This window comes from Protopterus annectens, chromosome 7.part0 (genome assembly GCF_019279795.1).
Source record: "Protopterus annectens isolate FY-2018-M chromosome 7.part0, PAN1.0, whole genome shotgun sequence".
Lineage (NCBI taxonomy): Eukaryota > Metazoa > Chordata > Ceratodontiformes > Protopteridae > Protopterus > Protopterus annectens.
In genome coordinates, this window is record NC_056739.1 from 1,794,160,787 (window position 1) to 1,794,177,450 (window position 16,664).

At 38.2% G+C, this 16,664-nt stretch overlaps 1 protein-coding gene across 2 annotated transcripts in view; it reads right to left on the reverse strand.

Annotated features, from left to right (window-relative positions):
- The window catches only part of CFAP45 (cilia and flagella associated protein 45), a 613,456-nt gene extending 597,152 nt beyond the window's left edge, over positions 1 to 16,304 (reverse strand). For both annotated transcript variants that reach the window (XM_044078323.1, XM_044078324.1), the window contains exon 1: positions 16,148 to 16,304. In XM_044078323.1, coding sequence (XP_043934258.1) covers positions 16,148 to 16,150 — 3 coding nt within the window. In that variant the 5' untranslated portion in view covers positions 16,151 to 16,304. The remainder of the gene's footprint in view (positions 1 to 16,147) is intronic.
- Positions 16,305 to 16,664: the final 360 nt, after the last annotated feature.

A 16,664-nucleotide genomic window follows, 5' to 3' on the forward strand; every position in this document is an offset into this window, starting at 1 on the left:
GCTGTTTAAAATCATGTTTACTGGCCCCTTACTGCTCATACTGCCTTTTGAAGACAGTAGTAGGGATGGGAGAAAAGGTTATATTTGCTTTAAAAAAGTAATGTTGTAAGATCTGGGTTACCCGTTCAGTCAGCTTTCACCTCTTGTCAAATCTGTTGAGTACCTCAACTGCAGAAGGGCAAAACAGAACTTCCTTGTCCAGAGGAGAATTTAAAATCTTAGTCTTTGCATCTTTTGATATATTTTGAGAATATAACCAAACAAATCTTATGATTAATTACTCATATGCAGCAGGTCTGGGGACATCAGCAACATCATATGAACAATTTAAGGAATGCTTGATTATATGAGAATCAGATAAAATAGAGGCATTCAAACCATTCTTCACTTCAGAAGAGGGAATGTTAACAGCCTACTTTCTCAGGTTATCAAAAGATAGAAGCAAAAATGTAAATATGAGTCTGGTCCTTTATAACTCTAAATGTTAAAAGTGTCAGAGCACTTTCTTCCCATATCTGTCAAAAGCTTTCCGGCCTGCCTGAAACAGGGCATGTTAGATCCCCTACAGAGTTTATTCATTGTCATCATCTAAACAGGCTTTGTGCTGGATAAATGGTGGACATCAACTATCCTCCCCTGCACACGGGTGGGGTGTCAATTAACCTGTGGAATTATAGATCCATATCGCTAAGCAACCTCTTCTGTAAGGCTTTCAAAAGGATCATTATGGAATTAATAAATAAAGAAACTTACAAACTCTCACACCAAGGCAGTTCAGACTTATTAAGAACAGATCCTGTCTACTTAACCTGGCTGACTTCTTCAATAAGATTATTGAAGTAATGGATGAGGGTGTATCAGCACTTACAGCATATCAAGCCCATGCAAAGGTGTTTGACATGATCCCACACTCAGGTATCATAGCTAAACTATCCCCACAAAATGCTAATCCCTGTATAAATTGTTGAACAGCAAAATGGATCACAAATAGAACAAAGGAAATTAGAGTGGGCTATTCTACCTTCTCCAAAAAGACCTGTCACTAGCAGTGTACCCCAGAGTTCAGTCTTTGTGCCACACCTCTTTAGCATTTACTTTTTGAAGGTCAAAGCCATTGTTAAGGTTTATGGCTATTCCCTGTGGGATGACTTTTGGGCATGCTGGGTGGGCAGATTGGTGTGACGGCGGAGAAGATTTTTCTGAGCTATGATACAGAATTGGAATTGCCTAGACATGGTAAGGCCTTGCTGTCTCTAATTATGATGGCTGCCAAAAAAGCAATTACTAGAAAATGTAAATCAAAATCTAAACCAACTATATTAGTAGTAGTCAGTATAGTAACAGAGATAAAACAACTGGAACTGAGATCTTTGGAAAAGGGTAGGAGCAAACTACATAGGAAAAAAATGGGAATTATGGGAACAATACATACAGGGGAGGAATGAGGTTTAAAAGAAGGCAGGACTTAAATGAGTGTAATGTTTAACTGAAAATGATTGGGTAGATTATAAGTGATATATAATGTTTGCAACTGGATGTGTGTCAATATGGTTTGTGATGATACCCCTCACTGGTGAGATCAGATCACAAACTAATCTCGCTGGAGGTCCTCATCCCACCCCCACCTGAAATAAAAAAGACCACAGTAAAGAACTTCTCGAAAGCCGACTTCACACTTCTAAAGACTAGTGTGGTCTCCTTTAAGGCCCCCGAGCCGGCGGAAAACACTACTCAAGCCGTTGAATCACTTACAAATGCCTTCTACCAGCACCTGCAGGACTGCATGGATAAGGCAATCCCAAGCAAAACAAAGACTCTTTGTACCAAAGGCAAGCGTCCAGTCTGGTGGACCCCAGCCATAAACAAACTCTACAACAAGGAGGAAGCTACTACAAGATAGAGCAAAATCCTTAAAAGGTAAGACACCCTTGATCACTATAAGTAAAAAACTAAGAGCTCTCATAAAATCATCCAAAGCAAATTTTGAGAGAAAAATAGCTAAAGACTCAAAAGACAATCATAAGGCCTTCTTTAGCTATGTTAGAAACCTGGGAGGAAACTCCCAGATATGCTCAGAACTAGTTCAAAATGATGTGAAGATTACTGATCCTACAGACATTGCCAACATACTGGCTGACAGGTTCAGTGCAAACTTCTCCCCCCCCCAAAAGGAGAGATATCTATACCAAGCGATTGCAGCCCCCAAACATCTCCAACGCCCAAGTGGGAACTGCTCTGTCCAAAGCAAAACACGCAGCATCCATGGGACCTGATGGTGTCCCCGGCTGTGTGCTCCACGAACTCAACGAGGAATTAAACCCACAGCTAGGACAGCTGTTTAATCATAGTCTTACCTCTGGATACGCACCCAGGAGTGGCGCACTGCAACTGTGGTCCCTCTTCACAAAGGCGGTGCCTCCACCGACCCTGGAAATTACCGCCCATTAGCTTGACAAGCCTTATCTGCAAAGCCATGGAGAGGATCATAATGGACCTCATAAATAAAGACATAGGAAATTTGCAGACTTTGGATCCATCCCAGTTTGGCTTTGTCAAAGGCAGATCATGCCTTCTAAACTTGGTTGACTTTTTCAAACAGTCACCAAAGCCATTGATGAGGAAAGGCAGTCCATACAGCCTACCTCGATCTGGCGAAGGCCTTCGATACAATACCCCACTCGGGTATCATTGAAAAACTCATCAGCTTAAATGTTAACCCATACATCACAAGATGGGTTGCAAACTGGCTGAGTGACAGAACCCACAGGGTCAGAGTTGCTGGCGCCATGTCAGACTCAAAGCCTGTCACAAGTGGTGTACCACAGGGCTCAGTCCTGGGCCCACTCTTGTTTGGCATCTACTTTTCCGAAGTACAAGCAAACACAGGAGGGTTATGGCTGACAAAGTTTGCAGATGACTGCAAACTGGGCGCCATAGTAGAAAACACATCTGACACAGATATCCTTCAGAAGGGTCTCACAGAAACGGATAACTGGTGCCAGAGCCATGGCCTAAAGTTAAATGCCAAAAAATGCATAGTCATACCCTTCGGGAAAAACAAGGTTACCCCTAGCTACCAAATAGGTGGCAATCCACTGAGCACAGAACAAGTTATCAGGGACCTGGGGACCCAGGTTGATAGTAGTCTGTCATTCGACACCCATGTAGCTAAAGTAGTTAGGAAGACCTTCTACATTGCCCACCTTATCATGAAGGGATTCTCATCTAGATCAAGGGAGGTCATAGTCTCCCTATACTCATCACTCATCAGACCAATGATTGAGTACAATGCCCCATTCGAATGTATCTGACCCGACACTTGCAGCAGCTGGAGAGGCCACAAAGTTCCTCACCAAAAGGATAAAGGGTCTCAAACATCTGTCCTATGCTGCCCGACTGAAAGAACTCCAGCTCTATTCAGTCGCCACGCTTGCTCAGAGGTGACCTTTGCCTAACATACAAGGCCATGTCAAACCCAGATTTGATGAATATGCTTCACCTCAAAAAATCTAGATCCATCAGAGCCACAAGGGCGAGAGACTTAAACCTCGACATGGCTATTAATAGGACGTGCTGGAGGGATAGATTCATCACCCAAAGACTCCCTATGCTGTGGAATAAAATCCCGGTATATGTGAGGCAGAGCACCTCGCTGGCCTTGTTCAAGAGAAATCTTGACCAATGGATGGGAGATCGTAGATATACCCCAGGGATTACCTCAGTGTCACTGCTCGACAGAGGCACAGCAAAATAATGGGTATAGTTCCCGATACTAAAGGGGTGGTGTAAGCCACAAAACTATGGGCTAGGCTTGTAAATGCCCTCGGGCAGATAGCCTAGTATGAACCTATGAACCTATGAACCTATGTAAAATGCTTACAACTAGGATTGTGTCGGTGTGGTTTGTTTTCATTTATATAAATGTATGATTGCTTATGTCGTAAGTGATGATTTAATAAACATGTTTCTTGTTTTAAAAAAGGGACAGAAACTGAATAATTTATATAATGTTGCTTAAGTTATATGATATATAGCAATATATGTGAAGCATGATGTCTGCTAATTTTAACTTGTTAATACAGTTTGATTATTTTATATAAATGTAAATGTGCCTATGTCACAAGTGATAATGCAATAAAGGTGTTTAAAAAAAGGGGGGGGGTTATGGCTAACCAAGTCTGCAGATGACTGTAAACTAAATACCATCATAAACTCCCCCAGACGACACGAAGATCCTCAAAGAGGTTCTTTCCCAAAGGAATAGCTGCTGTCAAAACAATGGACTAAAACTGAATGCCAAGAAATGTATAATACTATCCTTTGGTATGCTATAAGTCCATTGTAACTACTGCACTGAACCAAAAACAACTGTTGGCGACCAAGGAAAGAAAAACTACGAATCAAAAAGTGTAAACCTCAGTGATGACCACACACTAAGAACCAACAAGTCTAGTATGCAAAGTTCCAAGAACAGATAATTTATTTAGTGCTTTTGTATCCCGCAAACTTCATCAGAATAAAAAGCCAGGATTTAAAACTCAATTTTATAGTCGCTATACACATTACAATTGGTAGTATACATTGTACATCATTTCCTGTGATTTTCTCACTCCCTTTGTATTGTTATAATAACAGTGAATTACCCTCAAATACAGTAAATGATACATAACAATTTATGCCTTAAAATTCATAAAACTTCTTGAAAAAAATTAATAATAATAATAATAATAATAAATAAAAAAGGCTTTAATGTTAAAATATGGATTATAATAATTAGCATACATATAGTTTTTTACCGTGTCACGCAACACAGTATTAGTTTCCTAATTTAGAGTTTAGGTGCTCACACTGTATTTGAACAAATCATAATACATTTGCTGGAAAACTGGAATTTAATTTTGTTTCCAATAAAATACCTGTTTCATTTTAGATAAAGCCTCAGAAAAAGATATCTGAAGCAATACTTTCCTCAGAATCTTCAGCCCGAGAAGAAAATACCGAAGAAAAATATTCTGCCTCCAATCACGGTTTCTTCTAACTGAGAATAAGTAGCAGAGAGAGAAGAAACTCCTTTTTTCAGAGGAAGGGATAAAAGCAGAAATTAATTCCCTAGCAAATCCCAGTAAGTCTTCCCCGCCCATACAAACTGACAAAGGAGAAGGCAAATTAGATTTTTTGTTGCTGTTTCCTTTTTCCTTGGGATTCCCTAGAAATAGGCCAACCCAAGGCAGGCACACTGGGGTACTGGGGATCAGGATCCATTTCCTGGATAAGTGGCAGACCTTCACTCACAGTTCCCCCGAGACCAATAAGAGTGGCTCTCTCTTGCCTACAGAGGACATCCCTACAGCTGCAGAGGATTTATCTAACCCCTGTCCCTTAGTGGCTGTAGGTGCAACTCCAGAGAGACCATGAGAAAGAGATGCATGATCCGAGGAACCAAGTATGTGCACAGCAGAGTCACCAACTGGCAGCTGAAGCAGAAGAGGAATTGGCCTGACACCCAAAGATGCCATACTAACTTTCTTTTCCTTGTTTACCAGTGAAGAAGGAACCAAGGAGATGAGTAACTGCTCCATGGTTTCATCTGAAAAAGAAGCTCTGAATATGGACAGCAGTGTCTGGAACAGTCGGTAAACCTTTAACAGCAAGAAAATGGTTTTAAGGTAAGTAACACACTGACAGTCCCCAAAGCACAAAGTCCTGCCCCTAACACATAAATCTTACAAGAATATATAATCTTTGTAGAATAAAATCCTCCCTTCTCACTCCCCAAACTAAATAACCTACTAAAAGAAATACCTTCCTCTACAAAAATATCAAAAATCCTCATAATACTTGGGGATTTCCATCTCAACCTGCTCAGTCCCATTTCCAATGGCCAGAACACTCTTCTGATACAGTTTAACCTCACCCAGTGCATATCTCAGGCTATGAGACCCTACCTCAATATGTTTCCCCACTCCCTTGTAGATCTCATATTAAGTAAGAAACATTATCTGATCTCAGACATCACCAGCCATCCACCATCTTTCAGTGACCACTGCCCTTTCAGTTTTCATGACCATCATCAATATGTAAACGTACCCCCAAAAGCTTATATCATTCTATAAAAAAATTCAGAATAACATTTACAAACTTAAGTCCATCCTCTGCTTAATTGACTGGTCACTGGTTTTAAGGTCATCTGACCCTAACACTGCTGCAGAACTATTCACTGTTATACTGTGTGACCTGCAAAATCCTGCTTCCCAGTAATCCAAAAACTAATAACATCTGCGGTGGTGGTGCTGCAGTAGCGTTGTCGCCTCACAGTAAGACGCTGTCCGGTTAGATTCTTAGCTAGAGCTTCTTCTGCGTGGAGACATGCGTGAATGGGCGTACCTTCGTTGAAGGTTGTGCATCAGGCCTGGCAAGCCGGTACGTAAAAATCAACTGCCAATCATTAGCAGGCGGGAGTTCCGCTGTGGCGACCCCTAACCGGGAAAGGCCGAAAGACACAAACATTCAAGCCTAAAATTAACAACTGGTTAACCTATGAGCTTAAAGCTCTTCTACAAGTCAGAGACAAGGCATAACATTCTTGGAAAGCACTTCCTACTACTATAAACAGACAACATTACACCTAGTTACACAACTTTGCAGAGCAAGCTGTACATCGTTATAAAAATCACTTGATGAAATCACACCAAAACCTCACTAATAAAACACCCAAAACCTTCTGGAAAGAGGTTAGCTGTCAGACGGAAGAGCTTTCCCTGCATGGATTCCACCTTCTCTCACCTTTCCACCTGCGATTTTCTTTATCATTTCATCATAATTCCAAGCCCTTTCACTAGCCACTCCCAAACTGCACCTCACCTCCATACATCCCTACGTTCTACTCCAGAACTATCACATCCCTCTCGTACTGACAACCTCCAGCCATGATTTAATTACCACTGTAGAGTCAACATCATAGCCCATTGAAACACATCTACAATCTGTGTATCACACTAAATATTATGCCTAATATCTGAAAGAATGCCACTGTAAAACCACTCCTTAAAAAACCCAGTCCATCCAATCCATCAGACTTTCAGCCCATTAGTATTGTCCTACTCTCGGAAAGATTCTGGAAAAATGACTTTATTTGCAACTCACTCAGTACATCAGCCAGTACCACCTTCTCTCTCAAAAGCAGCATGGCTTTTGGTCTGGTTGCAGTACATCCACAGCTATCTGCACACTCAGTGACAACATTCTTCTTGGAATGGACAAAGGCCTAATTGCTGGGGCAATTTATATTCATCTCACCAGAGCCTTTTGTTCTGTTGATCACTCAGTTCTCCCAGACCATCTCACTGAAATAGGCAGTAGTGATGATACACAGCTCTGATTAAAAACTAGCTCTCTAACCACCACCTCTTCATTAATTTCAGTTTGTCAACCTCTCCATCAGTTCCTCTGCAGAAAGGTGTCACCTAAGGATCTATTCTGGTACCTCTCCTCTTATCTAGCTGCATTAATACACTTTCTTTTGACTTACCCCATCTTCCTCTCCTGCTTTATGTTAATGACATGATCCTATTCGACTCCAAACATTATGTCTCTTCTGTTGAACGTTTCGCTCTTCAGGCTGATTTTCATGCCCTTATTCAATAGGTTAGTGATAAACAATTACTACTAAACTCCTGTAAAACAAAAACAATGCTTTTTGGCACTATGCAAAAGCTGACTTCTATCGCCAGGCCTCTAAAAATCCTTGATCCTCTTAATAACACTATTGAAGATGTCACTTCATTCAAATACCTATGGGTTTAGTTGAACCCCTTCCAAAATTTCCAACTCCAGCTGGACCATACACACAAAAAAATCAACTCTCCCTCCTTTTCTAGGATATCCCCTTTTCTAACCAGACCCTGTAGAAATACATAGGTAAAGGTATCTTACTGGCTCAACTAATATATTGTCTCTTGTTAGCAGCTGCAGCTTCTAAATTAAATAAATTCACCATTCAGTCCATTTCAAACACAATTTGTAGAATCATCACTCTCTCTTCACAAGAAATGAACACTACTGCAACATCATTGAAAAAGCTAACTGGCTACCTGTAAAACAAAGTGCTGACTTTCTAATTGCCAACCAACTATATACATTTATCAAGAATGACACCTTCCTTCTACTAGTTTCCAGACTGTTTAGAGATGCACCAACATACATCCTTAGACACCTTAACCACTTATAACATCTCCTCCAAACCCCCCAAAATAGGCTTCACTGCACAGACCATACTTTCTTAGTCCCTGGTCCCAAACTGTGGAAACCTCTCCCCCTTTCTTAAAGATCATTTCTCTTACCCAGTTTTCCATTCAGTAGTAAAAGGACATTTCAGGACTCTAGGAAAATACAACTGCCGTCTCTCTGAACACATGACTTCACCTCTTCATTCACTTCTTCTGTCTGCATACCTTGCTCTGATTCTCTTTTTGACTACGATTCTTTCAGCGTGACAACTCTTATGCCACTCTATAAATAATGCATGTATGTATTGTGTTTTTTATTCACTCTGTATATAACATCATTTATTTATTGGCTTTATACCCTCAAGCTAACTATGATAGTCACTCTGTATATTATATATGTATATATTGCATTGTGTCATCCACTCTGTATATAATAACATATATCTATTGTTTTTTCCCTGAGCTGAGACTGAAATGGGTCCAGTGTGATCAGTGCTGTACCCCAGTTAACAAATTCAAAATAAATATGTAGAAAGTATTGTCAAAACACTGAAGTTTGCATAGTTTGTTAGTTTGTTCATACAAGCATTCACAAAGTAAAAAAAAAAAAAAAAGAAACCCTGACAAAATAAGACAATCTTAAAGTACAGCTTTCCTGGTCAAAAATCAATAATTTCACAGAAAAAAGTACATATTTTCCTCAGAAAATTAAACATATAGAAGGTTTTCCCTAGCAGGGGACTTATCTGCCTTGCTTTGATTGATTGTGAGCTGACCAACAGTTCTACGAAGCCTGCAGAAGGAGGGCACTTCAGCAGGAAGAAAGTTCAAAAGCTTTTGGTGCTCGAACTGTCATTTATATGGGGCTCAGCTTGGGATCCTGGCAGTTGTAATGTATGGAAGGTGCCTTCAAGCTTTGTAAAGCTGGCCAGTTGGTTATATCTTTGGCAGGCTGTAACTGTAATAGCTTAGGCTACTCATACAGCATCTTAGGTTACTGCAACAGCAGTCTAATGTTGAACATCTGCAAAGTCATGCTTTTTTAAGATGTGGATATTTGGGAATCATTCTGTAGAGAAGAAATACACTCTGGGGAAAGGAAACATTCTGTTTCAATAGGAGTGCAAACAAAGGTCTGAGCAGTTGATGTCCTTAACCCCTGATTTTATGGGGCTTTCCTCGAGTCCTTCATTTGCTAGGACACTTGGAAGGTCCCATAAGGCTTGGAATACTGGGCAGTTGTCATATCCTTGGCAGGATACATTAAGAACATAGTGCTCTAATTATAATAATACATATAATGAGTACAGTGTAGTTACCTTTAAGGTGAAACAGTCGTTTTAACGGATGAGGCACAGCAATTGTACTTACTAGGGAAGAGCTTTTATAATTACAGTGTTTTTGGCAAACACTGTAGTACAGCATGGTTCTCATCTTAGGAGTGTAAAGATGAATTTCTACAGTTTTAACCAATAACGTCAATAAATAAAAGCTGCACTGTGCTTTGGCATTGGCCAAAGTGATTTTACTCTGCATAAGAAGGACTGCAGATTCATCTGTGTACTGGATCAGTTTTGTTTTTTTATAACAACAGACAAATGTTATTTACCAAGTTAATAAAAAGGAGTAACCCTAGCAGTGAGGCCTGAGGGATTCCAACATAAACAGGAAGTGTTTGTGACATGGCTCAATCCCATCTGGACATTTAGTGTGTTTCTTACAGATAGCTTTTGAACCATTTAGTGGCACTGAGGAAAATGCCATGCATGCTTCAAGTCTTAAGAATATTTGCTTGGTCAACAGTATTAAAGGCTTTGAAGAAGTCCAAGAAAAGAGTGCTCCAACAGTTCTACACTGACCTAGTAGTTATCATGTATGTACTCTACAACACACTGGACATCAGTATCAGTGCCACTGTAAGGCCTGAGACCATGCTGTGAATTTAAGATACTGCTTTACTGCCTTAGATGTTGAAATGGATGTGAATAAATGCATGTTCTGTATAATATTTCATAAAGGAGAGAACACAGATATAGGACAATGGTTTCTTGCATCTGAGATTTCCCTACAATATAAAAGTATAGGAATTTCCTTTTGCCACACACTGGGAACTAAGCCCTCTTTGATAGCTCTGTTGATTAATTCTGAAACTGGGTAAACCATAGTGCTTAATGAGATTTTTAAGAATTCAGAGAATAGATTGTCAAATTAAGTTGATCCAGGTTTTAACTTACGGAAGAATTTATACAGTAAATCTGATGAAGTCATTTGCTGGATGAAAGTGATACTTTGGGGAAGTGTAACAGTCAGTCCTCTGTCTAGCCAGCAAAGTCATTTGTACTATATCCTGTTCAAATGTACTGACATGGGTTGCAATCTCAGTGTCATTCTGGTGAGGAAAATGTGATGGAATGGAGTTTTGAGCAAGATTAAGTTTTTGTTTGGTTTCTGTATTATGCTAGATGGCCTTCTTAGTGTTGAGTGACCATGTTGCTTCTAACAACAGAAAGCATTTTTGCTAGTGAGAATTTGATTTTTCACTTGGCTATGAGGTTTTACAAAATTTCTTGAGGTTATCTTTTAGTTTTGAAAAGCATACAAGCATAGCCTGATTAACCCAGCTAACAAAAGTAAATAATGATAATGATAATAATAATTTTATGCATATCTTAGTTTGTGTTTTTATATATTTTTTTCTCAGTGTGCTCTGATAGTTTGTGTTTTTATATATTTTTTTCTCAATGCGCTCTGATAGTTTGTGTTTTTATCTATTTTTTCTCAATGCGCTCTGATAGTTTGCATTTTTATATATTTTTTCTCAGTGTGCTCTGATAGTTTGTGTTTTTATATATTTTTTCTCAGTGTGCTCTGATAGTTTGTGTTTTTATATATTTTTTCTCAATGCACTCAGTTTGTGTTTTTTATATATTTTTTCTCAATGCACTCTGATAGTTTGCATTTTTATATATTTTTTCTCAATGCGCTCTGATAGTTTGTGTTTTTATATATTTTTTCTCAATGCGCTCTGATAGTTTGCGTTTTTATATATTTTTTCTCAATGCGCTCTGATAGTTTGCATTTTTATATATTTTTTCTCAATGCGCTCTGATAGTTTGTGTTTTTATATATTTTTTCTCAATGCGCTCTGATAGTTTGTGTTTTTATATATTTTTTCTCAATGCACTCTGTTAGTTTGTGTTTTTTTATATATTTTTCTCAATGCACACTGATAGTTTGTGTTTTTATATATTTTTTCTCAATGCGCTCTGATAGTTTGCATTTTTATATATTTTTTCTCAATGCGGTCTGATAGTTTGTGTTTTTATATATTTTTTCTCAATGCACTCTGATAGTTTGTGTTTTTATATATTTTTTCTCAATGCGCTCTGATTGTTTGTGTTTTTATATATTTTTCTCAATGCGCTCTGATTGTTTGTGTTTTTATATATTTTTTCTCAATGCGCTCTGACTGGATCTTTTCATCTTATTCTATCTGCATTCAGTCTTACTACTATATTATGAATTTTGCTATGTAATGATTTTGTATATAATACTGTTGACTGAAAGACTGTGATGTATTTTCTGCTCTTTGCACTTAAGATTACAAGCTGTCCCACTTTGCAAAGGACAGTCCCTCTTTGGGCAGTTGTGTCCTGCAAAAAAAATCTAAAAAATGGCTTTCTTTAATAGTTGCTTAAAACAGTTATTTTTCACCTGAAACAAATGTTATATAAAATAGCATAAGCAACTGAAATGCTACATGAATAAACTTTTATTTTGGCAAAAAGTGAAATTCTGTCCTTTGTGGTGATCATGGATATGTTTTGCTCTGCAAAATCTCATGTTTCTACAAAAAATATCCCACTCTGGGCATTTGAAAAGGTGGCATCCCTACTGTGCTTTGGTTGAGACTGAAAAGGGTCAAGAGGCCATTCTACTTTTCCAGTGAACAAATAGTTAAAATAAACACATACATAAACAACAATAATAATAATAATAATAATAATAATAATAATAAACAGTATTGCAGAAAACGAAGTTTATAGAAAGGGAGCATTAAGAATAAAACATTATTCTCTGTTTACTACATAGTTAAAACATTTCATTAAAGGCGAATATTAAGTCGGTTACTTGCATTTCTATTGTATGTCATACTGAAGCCTTGTGCTTGGCAATAAAATTGGGCATGGATGAGAGCTATAATGTCAAAGTAATGAGTAAGTGATCAGGAAATGCCTTATGGGGTGGCCACAAAATCTTACTTACTATCACAAGTCCTTAGGTGGAACTTCTTCTGCATCACCAGGTTCTGTTTTTCACAACTTATGTTCTGAGCCAAAAGATGCACTAAGCATGAAAAGACACAGCTGAATAAGAATGTACCTGAATTCTGCATGTTCTCCAGGTTTCAGTATTCTTCGTTATTCCTATCTGCCAGGAATAGGTAGCATAATTTAAAGCATTAGCATTACATGCCATTGCAAGCATCATAATATACCAAGAGCATCCATGGATGTGAAAAATTAAGTTGCAATGAAAGACTAAAATATCTGAACTTGTGCTGTGTCTCATGCAGATATCTAAGAGGAAATTTTATTCAGGTATATAGGGCATTTAGAGACAACTACATCTGGGAATGTTTGGGGTTATCAAAAAGTACTAGAGAATCATCAGACAACCTATGCAGGAGAGTCTACAGGAATGAGAAGTGTAGTAATTGCTTCTCTGACAGAGTAGCTGATGCATGGAACAAACTACCAAGCTACATTAAAGCAAGTACTAGTTTAGATATTTTTAAGAGCAGCCTGGACATTTATTATGGGAACAGCTGTTTTGCTATATTAGCAGGCTAGAAGGGAATTAATGCCCATGCTTGAAATATTTGTATATATGTACATATGTATACCCATGTAGTGAAGTCAAATTTTCTGCTGAGTCATATACGTAAACTGTATTTTGCATCAATACCATTTGTAAAGGTGACTGATGCTGTGTTAAGTCTTCCTTCTTTACAACTAGCTAAGAATAAATAAATAAATATATATATATATATATATATATATATATATATATATATATATATATGGTTCTACCTCACTTCAACGACATGCCGGAACATCGACACGGAAATCGCGAGCCCCAGAAGATCGACAGCGCAGAAGACCGACGCGACGGGACCTAGAAGATCGACAAGCAGAAGACCGACCCGACGGATGAAAGCACCGACGCCGAGGATGCCGAAATGGGAAAAGGCTGTGTAAGTATGCGGTAGTGACGGACGTTAGGGTGTGAGTAAGGTAAGTGTGGATAGGGGTGGGTTAAGTGAGTTAGGGTTAGGGAGCGGGTCAGGTAAGTGTGCGGTAGTGATTGTGTTTGGGTTAGGGGCGGGATAAGTGAGTTAGGGTTAGGGACCGGGTCAGGTAAGTGTGTGGTAGTGATTGTGTTTGGGTTAGGGGCGGGATAAGTGAGTTAGGGTTAGGAAGCGGGTCAGGTAAGTGTGCGGTAGTGATGGACCTTAGGGTTAGGGTTTGGGTTAGGGTTGTAGGTAGTTGTGTATGTGAGGTTTAGTGTGGGTTTGTAGGGATTTTGGTGTGCTTGTGTTGTGTATGTGGTTTTTGGACGGGGAATGTGTTTTGTTTGTTGATTGTGGTGTGTGAAGTGTATGAGGTTTCGTGTTTGTGTACCGTCGGTTATTTCGTTGTCGGGCATGTGGAATTTCGTTTTTTTGTACTGTCGGTTATGTGGTTTCAGTGATTGCGTTGTCGGTGTTTTGGTGTTTCGTTTATGTGAGGTAGAACCATATATATCTATATATATATATATATATATATATATAGATACACACACACACACACACACATATATATATATATATATATATATATATATATATATATATATATAAAATCTTATACACACACACACAAACATATATGGGTTTATATCAGATGACTGAGTTTTTCATAAACTCAAAATTCATACGGTCAAGACCATATGATCAAGTTTCTTAAAACCTGAACATCAAAAAAACACAAAATACACATACATAAAATTTTTTTACATTTTTGCAGGGGGCAAGATCCCCTGCACTTCCTACACCCCCTGTAAATTAAATATACCAACTCCGAGATCACTCTACACTGAGGAAAAAGGTAAATTTCCCAATCCACACTATACCGCGATCTCCATTCAAAAGCTTTGAGTTTTCAAAAACTCGATCATATAGTCTCAACCATATTAATTTCATCTTTCAGAAAACTTGATCAACTGATAGGGACCCATACATTTTATACATATATATATATATATTTATATATATATATATATGTATATATATATATATATATATATATATATATATATATATCTGTATATACATGGATCCCTATCACATGGTCGACAGGCCATATGATCGACATTCATTTGGTCGACAGTTCATTTGGTCACAACATTATTAGTATTAATACATTAGAATTTCACCAGCTCACATAATAATCCTAGTCATAAGAATTTAAGCAGTTTGTAAGTATAGTAAAATAACACATAATTTTCTTACTTTACACTTCATGGCAGAACCATAAAGCACTGGACCCATTTAAGGACTTTACTTGTCACACGTATGGCAGTAGGGAAATTAGACAGCTGCCATGTCATTTGAGTGGTGCCACTGGTTGGTTATTAGGTTATCAAACACCAAAAGAAAACACAATGTGATCTGCTGGGTGGCTGTAATTCTTATGCTTTTTTACTAATTCCATACGTAAACAGAGGTAGCACTACCCCCTCAACTGCCTCTCTCTTCACAGTTAAAACATGGGAAGCGCAAAGTTGCACCCTCCTTTACAAACAGAATTATCAACACATCTGTCTCATTGGTCTTTTCTACCTACCTATATAAATAACTAAAATAATGCTGGACTATGCACACAGCTAAACTATCTGCCAATTAATGCAGAGGATTATGGCTATGAGCTAATAATAAGCCATCTCCTGCAATTTATGGTTTGGTTTTCCCATTTCTATTTGCTTACAGTGTGACTCTAAGCAAGTCACTTCAGCAGACGATGCTCTGGGGTAATTGGAAAATTGGAATAGGCTCTTCAAGGGTCTCATGGACTGCATAATTAGTCACTACCTATTGCTAAGTAACTGGAATTCTGGAACAGCATTTACAATGAGTCCAGTGTCCTTTACAACTGCTGACATCTGAAATCTCAAAAAAGCAATACTCAAAGAGTCCAGAAATGAATGCCTGTCACACTGCTGAAAGGCCTTCCATCTCATTACTTCACACACTTTGAAATGAAATGCCTTCCCTCTGCAGTCTCTGCCTGACTTTTTTGTGCCAACAGAATACTCCATTTCAGTATTATCTGTTTAATAGTAGTTATTGCAACCAGTTGTACTAGCATCATTTGCATAATGAGAAGAGATAGTACAGACATGGCTGTGCTTCAGTAATGGCATTCACTAATTCAGTTCCAGAATATTTGGCAAATAAGATTTTGAATGACCAAGTTACACAGACTAGCGTAACAGTAAGCATATTAAAAAAGTCCTAGATAACTGGATGAGCAATCCCAAAGCTGTCCACAGTAAAATCAATGAATGTACTTAGTTCATTTTGAGGGGAATCTTGGCATACACATCAAAACACTGAATCTGGTAGTCAGAGAGAGATGAAACCAAGGCCACGATAAATCAGTTATCTGAATTACAGTTATCCCCATGCTGCCAAGATTAAGATATTGTGAAGTTCAGAAGTGAAACCTTCAGTAACATTTAACCTGTTTCACATTATGAGTGAGTACCTCCAGGTACATATATTATTGTTTTTACAGAGAAAAAGCAGTATATGCAATGATATAAACAGTGTAACTAAACTTGCTGAAATAAAATACAAGGGAACTGTTCTGTCTTACCATTTGGATACAGTCAGAGATGATCAAACTGTAGAAATATTGAGAAACACAGCAAAAATGTTCAGTACTTTTTGTTTAGTTTTAAATCCGATCAGGCTACCATTCTGGGAGTAGATTTTCTGTATGTCTCTTTGCAGAAGGGAATGTTTGCAGTGTTGCTAAGGAATGGGGGAGGAGTCTTGTATAATGTGTTGATATGGAAACAACCAGGAAGAGAAGTGCAAGTTCTGGGTCCTTCAGCAAAGTGTATACATTACTTTTGTCCTCTTTGTATTTCATTTGAACCTGTCATGCTCTTCTGCTGAAGAATGATTTTATTTACTGACTGATTGATTTATTTTAGTTACTGCAGCGATAGCTAAATTCTTTTAGAAGTTAGCATGGGAACAAAACAATTTAATTCTTAAGGTGTTAGCAGTAGTCATTTTACTGTCATACAGTATGAACATTGCATGTTCTATATTATATGTTGTTTTTGTCATAAATGCAGACCTGTGTGGAGTTATTTTTTTTCAAC